Source organism: Myripristis murdjan, chromosome 23, assembly GCF_902150065.1.
Source record: "Myripristis murdjan chromosome 23, fMyrMur1.1, whole genome shotgun sequence".
NCBI lineage: Eukaryota > Metazoa > Chordata > Actinopteri > Holocentriformes > Holocentridae > Myripristis > Myripristis murdjan.
Genome location: NC_044002.1, coordinates 2,412,230 through 2,434,768, shown reverse-complemented (window position 1 = coordinate 2,434,768; position 22,539 = coordinate 2,412,230). Strand labels below are relative to the sequence as shown.

The following is a 22,539-nucleotide window of genomic DNA, read 5'->3' as shown; positions in this document are numbered from 1 at the left end:
TCTGCTGGTTTGCTGGTTTATGGTCCAGCACGCCGTCCAGGAGTTCATAAAACTCCCCCATATAACCCTGTCCAATGCCACTTTTCACTAGGCCCTTTTTTTTTTGAAGTCTCTGTACTCCTTCAATTCTTTGAACTTGTTTATGATTTGGCCATGGGTTGAGCCATTGCCAGCTCTAAAGCAATTTCGAGATATAGTTTACTTTTTCTAGTGCTCCCTTCCATCTTTTCCGGAAATTCAGGAGATGTCCAAATTGAAAACAATAGTTTTGTTTCTTCAGCAGACCACTGCACACTCCTCGATTTCTCCATCATCTCCATCTTTCCCTGTAGAATAATAAGCGTCCAATCTTGTTGTCATCACCGTTCAGGTCCTGCTATTGTTTGGATCCAGCTGGGAACTAACTGTTTGGGCTCCAATTTATTCTTTGGTCGAAAGTCTCAGGACGTTTCATGATTTGCTTTGCAACCTGGAACAGAACTGTTTCTTGTTGGTCCAAAAGGCCTAAATGGCTGCTGTACCACAGGCTTTGGTTGACGCTGCCCATTTCCTGCATGTGGCTGTATTGCTACAGTGACTACAGTGACTTACATAGTATAAAACTCAAAATCTTACCAAGATTATTTGTCTTATTTCAAGTCAAAAATATCTTATTCCTAGTCAAAATATCTCATTACACTTAAAATAAGACATGATCACCTCAGAAGTAACTTGTTTTTAGACAATTGTCTCTTGTTTCAAGTGAAAATTTGCTTGTTTCATTGGCAAAATTTGTTTCTTGTTTCTAGCTAATTTTCACTTATTTCAAGTGAATTTTCACTTTTTCCACTGGCAAATTTTACCAATGAAACAAGCAAATTTTCAGAGTAATGAGATATTTTGACTAGAAATAAGACATTTTTGACTTGAAATAAGACAAATAATCTTGGTAAGATTTTGCGTTTTTGCAGTATTAGTACACCTGTCAGAGAGGACAAAAAAGGTTCCTCCAGGTTTGAGTGGCACCTGCTTTCTGTCCTGCGCACTGTGCAGCTTCCTGGTTGTGTTGGTGAGGCCCTCGCCACCCTTCATGAGGGCTGATGGGAAAACTGGTGAAATAGGATGCAGACATGCACATATAAGAAGACACTGCATGAATTGGGCTTTTATAAACAGAGGGCAAGCAATGAGGCTCCCTACAGGACTCAAACAAACACCAGCAGCATTCAGAGCAACACAAATTGGAGCTTAATAGCTTTTTCTTCTTGTTGATACTTTATGGGCATCAGTTACTCTGCATTTACGTACCAGCTCCTACTGTGTGGGCTGTGAGCTGCAACTGTGATCGAATGATAAGTCTCTATAGCAACATTTTTCTCCTCCAGCCGCCGAGATTGTGATGGTACAGAAGTAAAATAAGACACAAAATCCCTGTTGGTGCTATTACTACACAACGGCTAGAGCTGCTTCAGTATTGCAGACACTGTAGCGACTACTTCAAAGGTATCTGAGTGTGTCTTTACAAATATTGCTTGGTCTGAAATCAGAGAGACAGACGTGAACCAAGCTGACATGCTATTTAACTTGTAATAAAAGGAGAGGGGGATGTGTCGCCCAGAGTCGGGGCTGCCAATAGGGAGCGTGAGATTTGATCATTTTTTTGATTGAGAGGGGCTGCAGTGAGAACAGCAGGCAATGTCAATGTGTCACAACAGGGTAGATTACATTTCTATTTTTCTACTTCAACGGCAAATCAAGCAGCCACGCCAACAGTTTTTCTTGTGGGTATTGAAGTGAAAGAGGCTCTCTCAGACAAGCGGCTTGAATGGGTTGAAGATGTGAAAAGGGCGTCTCAACCCCTCCATCCGAACTCACATCTTTTTATCAAGTTCCATTCATCTCTGGGGCATTGGCTACATCACATCTGAAAAACGCAATTAGCATAGATCGGTGATGGAAATCTTGATGATAGCTGGAAACTCGCAGCAGGCTCGACTCAGAAATATGCTTTTGTCTCTGTTTGGCATTCACAGCCAGTTCTCTGTAAAATATCTTCTGGGCACTTGCTGGAAAGTTAATTGACATGATAAACAAACCAGAGTTTGAGGCTGCGGTGTAATTTCCTGTGTTATTCACTCCTCAACTTGACAACCCCCCCCAAAAAAGAAACAAAGTGCCGGGGACAGGCCTCAAGAAAAACAGTTATTAGGCCAGTTCTATTGATTAATTTAAGTTGCAATGTCACTAATAATGGTTTTGTAATTAAACTTCTTTCTTTGTCCCTGTTTACCAAGACGACGCTGCTCCTCTTTTCATTTTTGTGAAAACAAAACTATCAGCTCCGTCTTCATCAGGATTTAAGCTTGTCTTCAGAAAGCATTGTTTTCAAGAAAAAAATCCAATATTTTACCAAATTGTCTGGCAGAGCCACAGACGTAGAGGAAAATCCCTCTCCCAGTTTGATTGTTCCAAACTTTACTTTGCCTTCTCATCTTTTCTTATTATCCTATGGACATAACCTGGTGCTGCCGCAGTAAAGGGGCTAATGTATGATGTGTCACATTCCACTGAGCCCTGTTTCTCATGAAGAAAATTACTCGGGGCATGTATGATTTGCATTTAAATGGATTTATTGTCTATTGACGGTGTGACGGGCACTGACCACATGACGTGATCAAATTGTTTTCTCTGGAAGGAAATTGGGAGTTGGGCTTTAATTCTGCCTCCTCCACATATTGTCAGATCAAAGTTGGGCTGGACGCTTTTGTGTTTGTTGTCTGACTGGCTGGCTACATAATGAACATTTCATGTGATCCCTATCTGCTGTTAGATGGGACCAAAGGAATGATAATTATAAGCAACACATTTGTATTGGGACAGAATTACCTGACGCACAACATTGTTCAGCTCTAGCATCGCGGGTAATTCATTTCCTGTCAAGTCTGTAATTTCTGCAAACCTGGTGTTTTTACAGTGACGCTGTCATGATGGTTCTCATTACAAACAGCCTGCTTGACACGCTTCTTTTTTTTTTTTTTTGTTCTTTGATAATTGCTTGAAGGACCATGCCAATTATTTTGCATGTTTAGAGTAATACCTACAAGTGCTTGATCACTGAATTCAGTTTTAGAGGCCGTTAAGGGACCATAGCAGTGATTTCCTGCATATCTTTTCTCAAAGCAAACAGTTGTAGCTTAGAACTGCCATATCGTTTCCCCTCCCTTTTATCCAGTCATTGGTTTCCATTCATTCCACTATGATGTGAAAATGAACTTTCAGAGACTTCAAACTTTCCTCATCACTGTAATGAAGTCGTCCACATTAGTTTTCCTAAAGGAAGCAGCTCTGTTTCGTTTTGATGACTTGAAATCAGGTGGAGAGAAAATGTCCCTCCACCAGAAAATAGTCCCTGGGGGAAACATTTGCTCTCCACAGCTAATTATCAGTTCTTTGGTTTATGAATAGTGAGGACTTTGTTAGCTGCAGAACATTATAAGGTGGCTGTTTCAACCAAAAATTTGAAAATCAAGGGATTTTCATGACATGTTGTGAAATGTGCTGCCCCCGCATGATTTGCAGAGCAGGTTTTTGCAGTGTAAAATGTGGGTATACTGTAGTAAACAGGCCAAACCTTCAGATTCACTGGTGTTCCTTTAAATGATTGAAGGCTCTGCACATTCTGTCTCATTCAAGTCCTGTTGAATAGTTATCAGAGTATCTGTGAATGAGGCGCTCTTTACCCTGCTCGACTGGCAAATATTAATTGAAAATGCTGCCATCGCAAGACGGTCGCAGTAAAGGTCAGCCATCAGACCTGTGCTGTTTACTGCGAATCCACTAAGCAGACAGGATTATCCACACTCATTAATGTACACTGTTTTGATAGTGCGCTGTTGAGATAAGGGCTGCTGAAAAATGCCTTAGTAGTCTTTCAGATTGCCATCAACACAGCCTCCAGCCGCTTCTTTGTTTACACTCCATTTACCAATATGGCCCTTGAGTCCTGAAAGGTGCCGTGGAACCGGGGAGGGATGGCTGCTGTTGTTCTTGTTGAGTAGCTTGTCTCTTCCCTTCCCAGGGTCACTGTGTGCCACTGTGTTGATTGATTTCCTCCAGAAGAAGCCCTGGCAGCCGCACAGCAGCTGGGTGCTTATCAACAGGGCACACAGGAGAGCCTGGCCCTCCGCCCACAGTTTGGCAAGGGGGCATCGGGGACCAGGGCCTGCTGCCCCAATGTGGAGGCTTAGCCAGCAAACACAACATGGAGCACACTGCGCCCCCCCTCCTCCTCCAGCTCTCCATGTCCCACCCCCTTCCCCACAAACACACACACATATCCCATCCCATCCCTCGGAAATCTGTGCCCTGTTTGGGTGGCTCTGACCCAGCAGGGAGACGGGCCAGAGGTGTTTAACTTCTGGGGCGTGCCGCTCTGTCAAAGCAATGGACTTGCGCTTTTCATCAGAATGGAATCTAATTCTGACGGAGCGCCTCATCCAATTCTGACTCTCCAGAGAGACTTAAAAATTTAGTTGATTATATGCTCCAGTGCAGAATAAGACACTTTTGATGAAGTGGTGTCCATGTTTGATGCAGCACAGAGAGCTCTCCTGAGCATGGATTAAGCCGAGACCGAAATATCCAGTTTGCTGATATATTGGGCATGCTGGCCTTTTATTAAATATTAGATGTCTTGAAGTCATGTGGGCCACAGCTGATATGTTGGAGGCTCTGGAAAAAACAGTCAGTAAATCCTACAATTTCCTGATGTCTTTATTCATAAATGATTTTTTTTTTTTTTTTTTGTAAATTGGTTCCTTCTTTAAAGGTCTGATCCTACCACTGAATAGCTGGGGTGGCTCAGTGGTTTTTAAAGTTGGGTCCTGGGACCCCCACAGGTCCTAGAGGGGCTCACACAGGCTCCTAATACAGGCTTAAATATTATTTGTGGTAAATTTTGAGTAACTTTTTGAGTGAATTGTATGGTCATTTTTCTTTACTATTTTGTTTTATACCAGTGTTCTGATTTTTTTTTCTTACTTTGCTAATCACCTTTTTCCCATGTTTTTGAAAGAAATCAGGTTTCAAAGGATTAACTTTACTATAAATTAAGTCACTAGAAACAACTTGCCAAAAAAGTATGAGGTTTTTTTGTTGTTTTTTTTTAGCATGATGTCATAATCTCACCTCTTTTAATCTTTGTCAATGTTCAAGATTGGCATCTAAACAATTTAATACTCAACACAAACAAAAATATCTGTTATTATCAGGGTCCACAAGGCAAAATCATTTCAGATGTGGGTCTGCGGCTCAGTGAAAGTCGAGCTGGGGGTCCAGAACATGAAAAAGATACAAAGTGCCTGGGGTGGGTCACCCTAAAGAGCCTCTAATCGTAACAGAATTTCATTCTTTTAGCTTTGGGTGAACAGTTTGAGTCCTGTGATGGAGTGAATGTTGTTTCAGAGGTGTTCCTACACTGATAAGAATACAAGTTCAAGGGGACATAAGAGAAAACTTCTTTTTGGAATGGAAAATTGTCAAATTTAAAATAGAGAATATCAACACAAAATACTGTCCATCAGCATTTTCAATCTAAAAATACCAACCCTGGTTTAAGATAACATGGACTCTTTCTATATAAAAGACTGCAGCCTATGACATTTTGCTTCATGAAGAGGCAATAAGTACACAAAGGTCCAAGGTTTCCGCGACTAGCACACTTCCTGTGCTGCCATCAATTGCCACTACTAATCTAATATAATGCAACTGTTACTGAGCTCCAGCAGCTCCTGGCACTTCAGCGGGTGACCACTTCTGTGGTTCCAGCTGACTGTCTATCTTCAGCACTCCAATGGGAGCGCTTCCAAGGTTTCAATTAACCTACTCCCTCACCCAGCAAACAACACCGGTGGTCTTTGTAGAGAAGAGCAGAGAGCAGAGAATATCTGCCACCTCCATGCCTATCTCTGAGCACCAAACCCTGTGTGACTGCCTCCTCCTTTGCTATCACAGCAGCATGGCTGCTGGATGGAGCTCCATGAGTCCAAGGCTGGCCACACACACACACACACACACACACACACACACACACACACACAAACACATATACACTCACACACCTTTTGAGCTCAAAATGCAGTTGGTGGTGATTTGCACCACTTTGATGTGCACCAAGTTGCAGATGGGGAAAATGCTAAAGTGAATCATCAGCTCTCAAAGGAAAGTTATCCTGAGCAACTCCAGGAAATTGGGCTGGCATCAGAAAAGCCCATTTCTCCCTGTCCTCATGGCCAGCAGTCATTAGACTGGATCCGGGAGGATGAAAGGTGTGGAGCGGGTGGATGCTGATGAAAGGGACTGCAGTCTGCGTCTAATTTAACTTCACAAGATGATGTATCGAGAAAATGGCTTGTTAAGTTACGGCCCTTAAAATGCTATCAACATGCTCTCACAAACTAGTTCCCTATCAGGTGGTGCTGCCAACTTGGGGTCACTATGCACCTCTATATTTGTGATCCACCAGTGAGAAAGCTCTGTAACCGACAATGAGTCCCTTGCAGGGCCGTGTATCCATCCCTCTCAGGCGATCCGATATGCACCTCGATACGAGGTCAACAATTCAGATAAATTTGTAACAAACTTTGATTCAGCTCAAAATTGGTACAAGGTGATACATTTAACAGATCATGTCAGTAATTATGGATGCTTACCATTACCTTTTATCCACTGGTTTCCATTCATTCCACTACAATATAAAAATAAACTTTCAGAAACTTCAAACTCTCTACACCAGTACTCCGTCACCTTAAAGTTGTCCACGTTAGTTTTCCTAAAAGCAGCAGCACTGTTGTGTTTTGATGACCTGAAATTGGGAATGAAATGGCCCCTCCACTGGAAAATAGTCCCCTGAAAAGCAGCTTTACACAGCCAATTATTAGTTCTGTGGTTTATGAATGCTGATGACTTTTTAGCCGCAGAGGCAGAGCATTATAAGATATTTCAACCAAAAATTCATATTTGAGATTATCTTGTAAAATCGAAAGATTTTTGCAAATCCTGTTGGGTGCACCCATTTGATTTGCAAAATGGTTTGTTGCACAGTAAAATGTGGGGAAATTGTAGTAAACATCCAAAATCGCTAGAATGGGAAACACGGAGACAACAGTACCTAATTAACTGGGTATTGGTTTTTGGCAGCCATATGATTTTTGATGAAGTTCTCAATGAATTTGATTTAGATCTTTGGTTTTGAATTGATGTAGCTGAGTCTTTCTACTATTGTATCTATTTTCCAATATGAATCAGTTCATCTTTACATCCCTAGTCATTTGCCTACCTGTTGCCTGCATGCTTGATGATTTGGAACAAGCAGAACTTCACAGAGCTGCACAAGCTCTGTGAATTGTCCCAAACACTCCCAAGGGTCATGTTGTTGTCGGCCAATACATAAACTCAGCCCTCAGGAATTAAGTATTTTATTTGTCAGGTGAGAAGAAGCAGCTTTTAACTGATTACTCTTCACTCATCGTAGAAGAAGATAAATGAGCGGGACAATTACAGCCATTTGAGGCATTGTTGATGTCTTGTGGTGTTTTCTTTTGCACCCTCTGTACATTAGCAGGGCCTCTTGGTGTCTGAAAATCCATACCTGAGGGCCTGTAATGGCACGATATGTGCAATTAACTCTTCCTTAGAGGCACTTTTGTGATCCTGAGTGAGAGGGACAACATGGTTTGGCAGCCAGCCCGATACCACGCTGCTGAATGACATCAACAGAAAAAAAAGCACAGCAGCACTCACAAATGCTTAAAACTGTCAATGCAATTCACTCTCACAAAGACCTCCAGTGACATGGCCTGCTTTCCCCCAGCATCCTAACAGCCTCAAAGGGATGTTGTGTAGCATATGGGAGGGAGGCAGTCGCCTCTTTCTCTTCAGCGGAGTGTAGGAGGATGGCTTGTTTACCAGCCTGTCAGAGTGGAGAGAAGGGCGGCTGCCTCGACTCCTCCACCTGCCTTTTTGTCATCACTCTCTGTTTCTCCAGGGTATCTGTGGGTCCTTAAAAACACTATGATAAAGCCTCAGATGATCTAATGTCTTAAAGCCGCGATAGATTTTTCTGGAAAAGTTCACACATCTAATGAGTGTGAATCACTACAAGAGAGTAACATTCTATCCCACCCAGTTAAGAAGATGTAGCCTACACCACCCAAATTTGTCCAAATTACAATCTAGTGTCAGTATGGTTAGTGGTGGAAAAAACTTTCAGTGACAAAATTGTAACTTAAAGGACCATACCAGTCATTTTGAATGTTAAGCCCATTTACTACAATTTATCCACATTTTACTTTGCAGTAAACCATTTTGCAAATCACGCAGGGGCGCTAAAGATTTCACAACATGTAACCAAAATCCCATACACTGCAAAAAGTCAAAATCTTACCAAGATTATTTGTCTTATTTCAAGTAAAAATGTCTTATTTCTAGTCAAAATATCTCATTACACTTAAAATAAGACATGATCACCTCAGAAGTAACTTGTTTTAGACAATTGTCTCTTGTTTCAAGTGAAAATTCGCTTGAAATAAGTGAAAATTAGCTAGAAACAAGAAACAAATTTTGCCAATGAAACAAGCAAATTTTCACTTGTTTCAAGCAAATTTTCACTTGAAACAAGAGACAATTGTCTAAAAACAATTTACTTCTGAGGTGATCATGTCTTATTTTAAGTGTAATGAGATATTTTGACTAGTAATAAGACATTTTTGACTTGAAATAAGACAAATAATCTTGGTAAGATTTTGAGTTTTATACTATGTAAGTCACTGTAGCTGCCCTGCAAGCAATACAGCCACATGCAGGAAATGGGCAGCGTCAACCAAAGCCTGTGGTTCTGCCAATGGAACAAGCAAATTTTTACTTGTTCACTTGTGTCACTAGTAAAAATTTGCTTGTTCCATTGGCAGAATTTGTTTCTTGTTTCAAGTAAATTTTCAGTGAAAGTGAAAATGGTCTAAAGACAAGTTACTTCTGAGGTGATCATGTCTTATTTTAAGTGTAATGAGATATTTTGACTAGAAATAAGACATTTTTACTTGAAATAAGACAAATAATCTTGGTAAGATTTTGACTTTTTGCAGTGTATAATCAGAGTTCTGAAATACTACTGCTTGCTTTGGTGAAATATTAGTAGAAAGCCAAAGTATACTGTGTACATTTTGTAGAAATTAGACTGAACATGCAGAATGACTGGTAAGGCCCTTTTAAAAGTGAAATCCCACTGTGTCTCCTAAATAGCAGTGAGCGAGTGCTCTACATGAAGTATTATATTATTTGATAGTGGGGTATTGTTTTGCCCTGCAGACTCACCCACTGACTTTCTGTGCTTTTCAAATTGGCACAAAGAGTGCAGGGACATAGTGCTTTGTAGGCACTGCCATTTAGCATTATGAAGCCACTTGGCCTGGAAGTTCCCTTGTCAGTGTGCCTGAGCTGGGAGCAGAGAGAGCAGGCAGCTCTGCAGCTTCTACCTGTGCTACACCTGGTTTTAGAGCCCAGGTATGTTCACATGTATGTTGGTGTGGAAGGCTGAAGGACATGCTGCAGCTCTTGCCGAAACATGACAATAATTGGTGCTCCCATACGCTTTTGAGACAAAGTCAAACATGGGAAGAATATTGTGAAACACTGAATCCGTTTTTATGGCCAAAGATATTGCTGACAGAGACAGACAGAGGGCTGTGCTTATTAGTACACTCCTGATCAAAACTGAAGACTGATCAACAGCCTATTTCAGTTTAATGGTTGTTTGCAATAAACTGCTTATTCATTTTTTTTTTTGTCTCACTCCCATTTCTTCTTTTTGCATTTTGAAGCTCTACTTAGAACCTTCTTAAGATCCAACAGTGCAAAATGTAAATTCTTGCAATTTCTCAACTGGTCTTAAAATTTTGATCAGGAGTGTATAGTCAGAGAGTCAACGGATAGCATAATGCACAATGTCCTTAGCTTTGAAAGGCTTAAGGACTCAGATGCAGCTCATGACTCAGTGAGAGGTGAGATCATGCAAAGGTACACATTTGACTTGGTGGCTGGGTGAGGAAGTGAAGCCTTGGACACAGCAATCCAAATTCAAAGAACAAATGCCGTCTGCTGCCTGTTGGCATGCATATTCTGTTCCTGGGTGAGAGGAAATAATTCTTTTGGTTAGGGGGTGAATTAGTCTCAAAAAAGTAAACCAGAGGCCTTGCCATCATGGACAGATAGAGTAAAGAGCCAGCACTAGCCCTTCATTTCCATGCCAGGCTGAAACATTCAAATGGCTTTTGTTCTACAAATTGGGAATATGTCTGATTAGCATTTGTTGTGGCACAGTCAGCCTGAGGGTATTTTGCTTGTGGAGGGTTTGTTCACCACAACAAGCTCTCTCTGGTTAGTTACTTGCCTAGCTAGTTAGCACAGTATCAACACAGCTATATTTCCAAATCTCCTCTCAAGCCGTAATTCACTTAGGCCAGAGGTTTTCAAAGTCCAGGACTCAGAAGAAGCTTGGAAAAAGGTGCCCCCCCTTAGTTTAGCTCAATTCCTGGATGTCTGTAGGGGGAATGTAGCAGCCACTTGATCCCACAGACATCCAACAACTGAGCTAAGATAGCCTAATACTGCTGTTAAACATAACTACACACAAAAACTAATGAGGTGCACCAATACTCTTTTGCAGACCTCTTTTTGCTAACTGGTGGAACTACTTTGTGTCGGTATCACTACGCGACAGCACTGTATGTTTGATAAGGCACGTGGTGGGTGAAGCTATTGCGTAGAAGAAGAGATTAATATACTAAACTGCACAAGATTTTCTCCCAAATCTCCCAAAAAATGACTTCTTCTTACCTTTTGGTTTGACCAACATTCAGAACAGGCTAATGCGACTTTAAAGAGGTGTTTCCATCTTTTGTTCACTGCAAAAAGTCAAAATCTTACCAAGAGTATTTGTCTTATTTCAAGTCAAAATGTCTTATTTCTAGTCAAAATATCTCATTACACTTAAAATAAGACATGATCAACAAGCAAATTTTTACTTGTGACAAGTGAACAAGTAAAAATTTGCTTGTTCCATTGGCAGAATGTTTCTTGTTTCTAGCAAATTTTAACTTGTTTCAAGTAAATTTTCACTTGAAACAAGTGAAAATTGTCTAAAGACAAGTTACTTCTGAGCTGATCATGTCTTATTTTAAGTGTAATGAGATATTTTGACTAGAAATAAGACATTTTGACTTGAAATAAGACAAATAATCTTGGTAAGATTTGACTTTTTGCAGTGTTTGAAGTGGTATAGTGCATAGTGCAGTACTATGATGTATTCTCCTTGGATTTTCTGTTGATGAAGTTTGAGTTTCTGTGGGTGGCCCCCTTTTCTTGGTAGCTATCACTGCTAATGCTAACTAACCAGGTCTTCTTTTGTTCACTCCAAATGAACCACTAACAGAAAATGCATCACTAACTGAGCACCACGGGACTTTTTTCCCCAAGGAAAGACTTACCAGACGTGTGTTTAGGAAGCTTTCATCAACCAGATCCATACTGAATCACTGCTGGACATAAAGAGTGGCAAAACAGACATTTCTTCAAATGAAAATGTTTGTGATCACTTCTTGGTTGTAAATTGAGTTCCAGGTAGCATTACAAAGGTCTCAGTAAGTCTGAACTGTGGCTTTCTGCTACTTTAGATACAGTGTTCTCTATTTTCCCTTCACACACACTCTCTCTCCTTCACTTTCTGTCTCTCCAGGAGGCATGAGTCTCTCCTCTCAACAGTGGAGGGGTTTTAAATGAGTGACCTTTGAGACAATCAGAGGTGCCCTGGGTTGAACAAATGGTGAATGGTGGCCCCTAGGCCCCGATGCAGGCTGCTGCTGTGGCTGCCTGTGGATTACATTGATCCCCTGAAACAATAGGACCCCACCACCCTCATTGTTGAGGGGAATTAATAAATAACAACATGTGAATAAAGTCCCCTGTTCACACTGGAAGTGCGGCGGGGGCTTTATGGAGTGTCAGGATTTCAAAGTGTATGCTTTCAGAGCCTTGACTGGGAAACCATTTGCACAATTATGACAGGTTCCTTTCTTTTTTTTTTTCCCCTCCCAGTGGCTTCTCACTTGGCCTCAGCCAAAGCCTGACTATGAATTTAGGTTAATTTACTTCTCAGACAGTCAGCAGATTCTTGGAGAGAAAATCAAATTGAAGCGTACTTTATTCACATCTTGTATAACCGCTGCCCTGCTATATAAGCGGTGAAACTTCATCTGCCGCTATATGGACTGGAGCCGGTCTGGTTTGCTGTAAAATATCCCGAAATCTTTCCAAAGAGAATCCTCTGTAAGAGCCAAAACACATCATCTGGGAATGAACAAGCACGGAACAGATTTGGCTCGCGCGTCTCATGTTTACAGAATTGCACCGCGTCTATTTTTGTAACTTTTGTTTTATCTGAGCTTGTACCAGACATGGAGGGAAGGAAAGGGAAAGAGAGAGTGCAGAGAAGACCGAGAGAGTGAAATGGAGCACCCTGGTGTGCTTCTGAAACAATCCCCTGCTTGTTCGACATGCTGATTAGAGTAGATTTGGACACAAAGCAAGAATTTAGTTTCCACGGAAACTCCACCTCCTCTGCAAACCCCCCGCAAACCCCTTGTGCCCCCCCCCATCCCACCCCATCCCTTTCCATCCTAGCACTTGTATTCCTCATAAATTCACTATGCCCTGCCACCCCCCAGCCCCTCTGCAGCCTCCTTAAAACAGAGGCTGGAGCTTGATGGAGCAGGAGGAGGAGGAGGCCTTGGCTACCTGATTAAGAATGCAGCATCTCGGGCAGCAGGCCCCTAAATTAATCTCCAAACCCTTCCCTTCCTCACTACCCTTCACACTTCTTTTTTGGCCTGAGAATGAGGCCTCCAGCACTCTTGATAATAGTGAGTTTACCAAGCTATGAAGGGGCTCATGGCGTGGGGGCTCAGATTCTCATCAGCAAAAAAAAATAAATTAATTAATTAAAAGCAACTCGCTCGGATAATTCTTTAGTGTCACTGCCATGGTAATTGGAAAAAAAAGTTTCTCCGCGGGTTTCGACATCGAGCAAAAAGTACTGCGAGAATAAACAATTCTATAGGTGCGAATATTTTCAGCCGAACCCCCGCCCCAACCCCCGCCGAGCATATAGAACGTACACCTTCCCTTGCATTTGATGTTGTTTATCAAAGTGCCTGCTACTTGAAATGTATTTAAAGGGTAATTACTGCAACGTGCAAGGACACTCCGGAAATGCTTTCAACTGAAGGCCCCGCTGCCTGGATGTGCACAACAAAACATTTTTTCGATGGATGCACAAACAGTCTCCTTTTTTTTTTTTTTTTTTGCCAGAGTACAGCACAGAAAGAAATCCCTTACGCCCGCCGCCCCCCCCCCATCCCTCCATCCCTCCGTCCCTACCCCCACTCGCAAACCCACTGTACTCCATAGAAAACGATAAAAGGCAGCAGCGAAATAAGAAGGGGCAGTGGAATGGAATATAAAATATTTAGAGTGCCTCTTCTTTCAGTTGTGCGAGGGTGAGCGGAGGGGAAAGCGAGATGTACTTATCTCTGCTTTGGAAGATGTATTTTTCTTCTCCAAGCAGAGGAGGAGGGGTGGGGGTGGGGCTGAGCGGTGATGGTGTGTGTGTGTGTGTGTGTGTGTGAGACATGATGAGGCCAGTCTGGTGTGTAGGACAGCTAGAGCAGTAGTGTCTGGCACTGTGGACATATCCCACTTTCAACTATTGAACTGAACTGCTGCCAGTGTTTTCCTCCACATATTAAATTGGATCCTTGTCCGCCTTCTCTGTTTTCTGCTCACATTAGCTTTTAAATGAAGATAGGCTGTTGTCTCTGTTTATTTGCTCTGTGGATTTTTTTTTTCCCCCAGCGTCTTCAGTTTTCATCGAGCCGCATACAGGACTATTTAAAACCATTTTAATACCAAAATAAAAGAAGAAAAAACAATTATTTGGGGCTGATAGACGGAGCTGATTTTTCAGCGTATGAAAATGCCAAGAATCTGCAGCATTTGTAATCCCTCCAAAAACCGAATTTAAAATGCTTTAACTAATATTCAGCAGCCTTTAAGGCCTTAAGATACCATCACTGAAGACATTTTGAGACTATCATGATCTGCAGGCAACCCATTTTTTGATGCAAAAATGAAATGGTTATTGAATAAATATTATTATCACAGTATCAGAATGAAGAATAGTGACGCTTGCTTAGGTGGAGACTGTCACTGCTCAAAATGTAAGGCATGACTTCATGGTTTCTTTCCCTACTCAGAATATTTGGAAATGTCTTATTTGGACCTTTTTCCCACTCAGTGATGTGGTGATCGATTGCTGTGGTCCACTTTGTGTCTTTGATTGGATATTTTGCAGGTGGACTTGTGATACATATAAAGTTTTGGTTCATTCTCTTCTTTGTAATGTCTCAGGGCAATATTATGTCTATTCACATACTGAGCTATAACTGTAATAGTTTTCATGATTTGATGATTTTTTTCTAAAAAAAAAAAAAAAAAAAAAAAAAAAAAAAATATGAGGGATTGTAATGCATATTTTGTGTGGTAGGGTTGAGTTTGTGCTATACCCTTGTGCATCTGCATCACTTTAAGTGATATGTATGATGTCACTTCCTGTCTTGAAATGTATGTAGGGTTATTATAAGAGACCTGTTTCCACAGCAGCCATTTTGACATGAAATAGCAGGGTAAACACAGGTGATACTAATTATCATACTGTTCCATTTAAGTGTCTCATTCCAATGAACCAGCATGAACAGCAGCAGGACCCTGGCTCTGTTAGACCTGAATGGAACAGAACCTTTATTAATGTCATGGTAACATTTGTATTTATCCTGCTATTTCAAGTGAAAATGGCTAAAATGGCTAGTATATATAAGTATATAATCTGCCTCATGTATTAAGAGTCCATCTAACAGTGTTGTAGCAGCAGTTGTATTATTAATATTAGCCTGGTATATCAAAGGGTTTAGTCACCATGTGTGCATTTTATTAATCTGGTGAAACTGTTTAGCTATGAAGTATTAGGACTGATAATTCTTTTGTTTGTTAAAATACATATTTTTTTCTGCGTTCTATATTCTGCTCATGCTCTAAATGAAGATAGGCTGTTGTCTCTGTTTATTTGCCAAGCACATTTCTTCTCAATTCCCAGAGTGTAAAAATAGAAGCCGACAAATAGAGTGAAACGGCTTCGAGTTGAAGTCCTGTGTCAACACATTTGTGTCTTAATATCTTTAACAGTGCCCTTGCTTTGACAGAAATACAAGTAGTATTAGTATTAATGGTAGCTGTAATAGTGGTTGCAGTGATGGTAGTATGAGTAACAATGGTGGGAGAAGTAGTATTAATAGTAGGAAAACTTATAGTAACAGTAACAGTACGTAAGTAGAAGGGATTTTCGACTGGTATGAATAACGGTGGTAGTAGTCATGATGATAGGCTGTTTTTATGCGTCCTGTGCTTTGGTTTTTAATAACCTTAGTGTAAAAATAGAACTTAACTGTGCCCAATGTACAAATAAAATGAAATGTCTTTTACATTCAGTTCCTGACGAAGCACATCAGGTTGTCTGTTTTTCCTCTTTAACAATCCTCTCTTCTGTCTCTCCCACAGAAGCTGGCAGTAAGAAGTTGTCCTGTAGGGACGACCAAGCCCCTGTCGCTCATCAAGCCTCCTAGCCAGAGCATCGCCATCTCTGTGGTGCCGGCAAAGGCTCCCGTTTCCATGGTGACCGCACACATTAACGGACAAAAGGCGGCGAGCTCGGAGCCGCTGCAGACGTCCCCCATCAACCTCCAGACCGCCGGCAGAGTGGCGGCCACTGGAGTCCACTCCTTCAGCAGGAGAGCCGGAGAGCTGCCTCCCTCTCAGGTACCACCGCAGCAACAGCATTAACACTTCACACAGCACAGCCTATCAGCTAACCTGGGCTGACTGCTGCAACACTAATACTACACCATCACAACAACAACGTCTATTTACCAAAAAAGGCTTTCACCAGCAGCACCACAACAGCATAATGTGTTAACTAACAGCCTTCAGTAGTTCTTCTGCAGGACCAGCAGTGGCAGTGGTAGCAACACAGAACCTAGGCAGCCTGTGTTACTGCTGCTAAACTCCACTGCATAGATAATGACTGAGCAGGCTCAAAGAGACTGCTTCAAGGCCATCCCTCGCCTTCAGGAGTATTGAAATGTATAGCGAACATCATTAGGATCAGGAGGGTAGTCTTTAATTAAAGGGATAGTTCATCCATTTTGAAAAATGTGATACTATTTCACCTCACCCTCCAACTGTTCTGTAGGACAGTAGCGGTGCTCTCTTCCTCTCATTGTTACTGAGTGCTGGATACTGACTGGATGCTCCAAATGCTAACTGTTAGCCTCCTGCCATTGAGGTGGACTTCCCCCCAGCTAACATTCTGAAAAATAACTAGGAAGATAGCACCATTACTTTTGTTGTTGTTGTTGTTTTTCAAAATGTGAACTGTTCCTTTAAGCAGCATAGTTTTAGCTGTTTAAAGCCACCACCATACAGTAACACAAAGCAGCATGACCAGATAATAATATTCATGTGCATGACCAAGTTCATCATCAACAAGCGCTGGATACCGGCTGGATGCTGAAAAATGCTAACTGTTAGCCTGAAATCACACAGAATCTGACAATCCAGCAGAAACGTCACAGTGGCGTCACACTGCGGCGGCCAATCACATAGGCCGGCGATCACATCACACAGGATCGAACACTGCAGCAAGTCGTCAGATTGCCTGATGTTAGCTTAAGGCATCCATGGTTCAGGTGCACTGAGGTGGACTTCCCCCCTGCTAACATTGTTACAAATAACTGCCTTAATCCACTGAAAGATCCACTCAAAGGTTTAACATCACGTTACCAGTGCACTGAGGGCACATGGATGATAATTCTGTTCAGATTAATGTTTATAACCTGTTATCAACATCCCCAAAGATCCAGTAACTTCTGCACTTACTATATCAGCAGCCAGCACAGAGACAGAGGCAGATTGTCTGAGTTTGCTGTCATTTGTTTTCTTCATTGAACACACAAACGCATGTTAGAGGACAAAAGAAACAAGCAGCAGGTGATGTTGTGGCTAGCCTCCTCGTCTCCACCAGCAGCCTCTGTTGCACATGTTTCATGTACCTTTCAGGCCCCTGCCAGCCACTGCTGTCACCTCAGAGTGCGTGTCCAGTCTACGCTCACAGGATTTGCATGCTGAATCACATGCACCACATACGATGATGTCAACACACAGCACTGGATCGCACAGTGCTACATTATTTTTGGTGCTATATTTCCCATCACATTACATCACTCTGTTTCCTGCTTATTCTCTCTCAGTAATATTGAAAAGCAGGTGTAAAGGTATAATTTTAACATTCTGACATTTGAAGGATGCTGATTATAAAGAATTATTTCCCCAGTCCAACAGTTTTACATTTGCTATACAAAAGCCCTGCTGATCTCTGCATAGTACATAATGATGACGTCAAGGGAGGAGCACACTCTCATATTTCACAAGTAATGCTAACATATTAGTAAAAGGAACTGGCCTTTGTGAATGCTTATGTATTTGACTAGTGCTCATTTGTCATATACATTTTATAGCACTGGGAATTAGCATTGGTATTGGTAGTATTATGTGTATTATTAGTGTGTCAATAGTGCATAGGTCTATGTGGTAGTGCAGTACTCAGTTACATTCTGTCTGTATGCTGCAGGCTGCTCTCACAGAATGAGCAAGGTATCTTAAAATGCAAATAACGTGCGCTGTGCATGGAAAATGAGAGAAATCTGTTTCCCCATTAGGAAAGGATTAGATTTAGAAGACACGACTGGAAACAAGAAGTAGTCTCACATTGAAATAGTGCGATGGAACGTGAGGGCATCGGGGGTGGGCGGGTGGGCGAGACGCTTCCCCTCAGCTGTGACTTTCAATCCCTGACTCATGACATCTTCTCGATCATGAGTGAAGTTTTCACTTGAAGTTTTTCCTCATTTAACCATTACCAAAACCTTACCCTTACATTAACACCATATCATCAGCTTAAGCTTTAGCCTAGTTAACCCAGCCTTAAAGGGGCAGTTCACTTATTTTGAAAAATGTGATACTTCACTTCCCCCCCCAGCTGTTGTGTAGGACAGTAGTGGTGCTCTCTTCCTCTCATTGTTACTGAGTGCTGGATACTGGCTGGATGCTCCACATGCTAACTGTTAGCCTCCTGACACTGAGGTAGACTTCCCCCCAGCTCATGTTTTCAACACTCTTAGCTCTTTGTGCTGGCCCTCAGTTACAGCCGTGGCTGGCAGGTGCCAAACATAAGAAAGAAATTAAGAATAACTGCTTATGAAAGTGAAATAATACTGACTTTTTTCAAAATGGCTGAACCATCCCTTTAACCTAAATTGTTTTACTCCTCTAAACTTAGCCGTGAGTTAACCTTTCCACATGACGAACATGAAAATGCCATCTTGGATTGTGTGCTATTGTTGCATAATACATAACCGGTGGACATCAGTGATTTTCTGATTATGTGAGTCCACACCATGTAATCTGAGTTTAAGCAAAGTGACGGTGTTAAGTGCGTCCACTTAATGCACAGACAAGATTTTCTTCATCACAGATGCAAGCCTATTTTTCCTCCACTTTTTCCTGTTAGCATTCCAGCCACGCCGTGTCTCTCCTTGCTTCTGGACTCTGTATTCAGCACCATCACCTCCATCAGCACAAGGCTTGGATTAGGGCTTCACGCTCAACACAGGCAGCCTCCACACTATTACAGTAATTGCCTGGCCCCATAGAGAGAGGAGGGCCAAGCCACAGGGCCTGCAGCCTCCTCCTTATGATTTGACTGTGCACTGTCCATCCAGTAGAATTCCCTGCATGCAATTAAATCAGGGCTGTGGAGGGACTATGGATCAGACTGTAGCCATCCATTAAACATGCATGTGACACACCACTGCTTGGATTTGGATGAAACTTTGGGCACTATATGGCGTTACAAATGTATCTAGGTTACAAGTTTCATCTGTGTGCCTCATTTAAGAAGCCCAGTCTCTGTCCTCCCTCCTCCACCACCTCCACCGTCATCTCGAGTGCATCGCTCCCTCCCGTGCCCTCTCTTGCCCCCACTCATGGGCTGTCAGGGGGAGAGGGTCACGCTGAGATATTGTCTTACCTCTGTTTATGGCTGTATTGTTTAGAGGGGGTGGGTGCTCCTCACCCAGCTGCCTGCCTGAGTGCGCAAGGTAATAAAAAGAAAGCTCACGGCCTCGACACTTTCCCTGCCTCCACCAACTGGACGCCAGGATCGTAAAGCCCGGCCAATCGGAAAGAAGCCTTTTTTCCTGTTGATGTGTGGACTGAGGAGAGGAGAGTTGGATGGGTGGGAATGTGTGCGGTGGGGGAGGGAGGGAGGCGGGGCGGTGTAACAGGTCCCTCAGACCACCTGGCCACTAATTTGGAGATCAATAATGAGGTGTAATTGGATTGTGGCTCTGCATGAGTGCACACATTATAGCCACATTGTTTTAGCGAAGTAGCACTTTAGTGAACTCTCGATGCTTTACAAGTGACACAGCCTGTTTCTGCTGCGTGCCTCTCGACGAGGCGCTGTGTTGTTCAAACCGCCGCTTACTTGGCTGGCTACTTGCTTGACAGCTTTATCTCAGTGAGCTCCCTGTACTTTCTTCTAAGGGCTGAACAATTGATCGAAATATCACCGAAACTGCAATATGCCCAGTGAAACATCAAGTTGTCGGTAAAATATGTGACAAAACCTGTAAATAAAGTCCTAGATATTGTGTTTCCCAGATGGAAGAAAAGTTTGGTTGGCACAGACCCCAGCAGAAATCACACCACCATCATTTTAATGATCAAATGAAAATTATATATAATGCAAAAATGATCATTCCTCCTAAAATCATAAATCATATTGCAGTTGTAATAGCTATTAAATTAATCACAATATGATTTTTATTCTTTCTTCACTCCAGTTTTGAAAAAGTGTAGCAAATAGCTCTGTATGTGCAGAACTCTCTTGTTTAGGCAGGTATGGATCATACTTGCCCTCTAGTTCCATGAGGAAAGGACATTAACATTTTCAGAATAATAGCAATGCAAAATATGCATGGCCTCTGACGTCCAAGAGAAAATAATTGTTTCTCTGTTTTGACAAATGTCACACATGCTAAACACTGACTGTGCTTTAAAAAAAAAAAAAAAAAAAAAAAACACAAACAAAACATGTTTTGTCTGCTGCTGCAATATTCAAATAGCAGAAGCTGCTTTAAACGCCTTGACCAGTGATTGGAGCTGCAGATCTCAAAGCTACTATTAGTGACTCGCTGAGCAAAGGCAAAAAACAGAGACGAGTACGAGGAGGCGAATCTTTTTGAAAGTACTCTGCTTCAGCAGCGATCCTGCCTCTCTTTTATGGCTCTCCATTCTGCCAGCTTCTAAAGACATCTTTATCCTCTTTAAACAACAGCCAAGGTCATCTCTTCCATCCGCCTCCAAGTCTTGTCAAAGCCAGGAGAAGGTAGATGGCCTCTTCAAGTGGCCGCTTTCCCAGTTACTGCTTTGAATGACTAAGACTAGCTTACTGAAATAAAACCAGCGCACTCTGCGGAAGATAATGTGTGAATCGCTTCACTCCTTAAACTGTGGCTCACAAAATGAGCCGCTGGCGACCACAAGTTTTGGAAAGACAAGCCATGGTCATAAGTCACAATTATTCTATCTGCTAGTTACAGTTATGAAAGGAGGAGAATAACTGACCTTAGAGCAGAGTTTACTCTTCCTACCTTTACACAGAAATACAGGAAAGTCGACCTCGATTTTCAGATGTGGCTCTGCGTTAAATGGGTGTCAGCTTGGCAGTTATTGTTTTGAAAAGCCTTTGTTGCCATTTTTCCTCCCACCATTACGAGAAAATGGCTTTTCCTCTTTATCTGCTGAGGTAGCCATGATAGTGTTGAGAAAATATTTCCATAGTTGGGTTGATGGCCAAGGAATACAGCAGTGTGATGGAAAACAAACTGTCCACTATGTTTGCACAAGTGCAGTGATATTGTGTGACGAAATATGTCATTACAATTTGAAGAGAACCAGCCCTACTTGATTAAAACCAGGTGTACAGGAAAATAGCAAATTCCCATTCTGGAATTGTCTTAATTCTGATTTCTGTTTATAATATCAAATTGTACATGCATATTAGTATCCTTGTTTGGGTTAGGAAAACTGAGCAAATTCTCTTGATTTCTCCCAAAAACATGGGAAAAAAGACAATTAGCAAATCAGACAAACACAACCAGAACATTAGTAGAACAGTAGTGAAATAAATAAATAAATAAATAATTAAATAAATAAATAAATAAAATTATCAGAAAATTAGAAAAAAACAACAACAGAAAATTTGCCAAAAAAAAAAAATGTAAATTTGCAAAAACACTTGGAAAAAATATAAGAAAAGTATATTATTGCATATTTAAAGATTAGATCACTGATGCTACACTGACATAAGATTGAAGCATTTAGCCCTTTGAAACCTGAGCAAATTCCCAAAATTCCTTTCAAAAACATGGAAATAAAGGTGATGAAAAATTGGTAAGACATCACCTGCAAATGACAAAGAAATTAACAAGTTAGACTCACCAGGAAATTAACAAAAAAATAGTTAAAATCGACAAAATATCCCAAAATTAGAAAAAAGTAGCAACTTAGTAAAACATTACCAGAAAAACGGCAAAAGCAAAAAAAAAAGAAAATTATAAGTAGACTATTTATATATATTTAAAATTAAATTGCAAGAAAATTACCACAAAACTACCCCCCCCCCCCCAAAAAAATAAATAAATAAATAAAATAAAATAAAATAAAATAAAAACAGAAAGAAATCAATGAATTTTATTAAAAGGGCGAAATAAAACCTTTTAAAATAACAGGTCTGAAATGGTTAAATGTTATTGTTGAACTGGGCCTATTGTGACTAAATGAAAGAAAAGCAGAACAGTTATGCTGTAGGATTTGTAGCCGTTCACAGTTGTGAGTGCAGTATAGCTTCAGTACACAGCAGCGGGCTGAAGAATAATAGAAAATGTCATCCTAAATCATTTCGCCTATTCATTGTGGTGTTAAGGAGCAGATGCGGGCCTGATGCAGTGAGTCTATGGTCCACCGGCCTGCTGGGGAACTGTATGGGCTCTATAGGCTCAGATGCACCCAGGTCTTGGCAGCAAGCACCCGCATGTGGGGGCATGAGGGGGGGGGGCTCTCAGGCTTTTGGGAGCAAGCTGCTCCTCTGCCAGGGCCACATGGGCACTATGCCCACCAACGAGCCCTGCTGAGGACAAACACACAAACCTCTGTGTGTGTGTGTGCGCGCACTAAGTTCCTCCACTGTGCAAGCAGAGTGTAAAGCTAATTAAATGG

General features: G+C 41.6%; 1 protein-coding gene across 1 annotated transcript in view; it reads left to right on the top strand.

Annotated features, from left to right (window-relative positions):
• phf21b (PHD finger protein 21B) overlaps positions 1-22,539 on the top strand; it is a 109,963-nt gene that overhangs the window by 59,526 nt on the left and 27,898 nt on the right. The window contains exon 2 of the mRNA XM_030045942.1: positions 15,700-15,957. Coding sequence (XP_029901802.1) covers positions 15,700-15,957 — 258 coding nt within the window. The remainder of the gene's footprint in view (positions 1-15,699; positions 15,958-22,539) is intronic.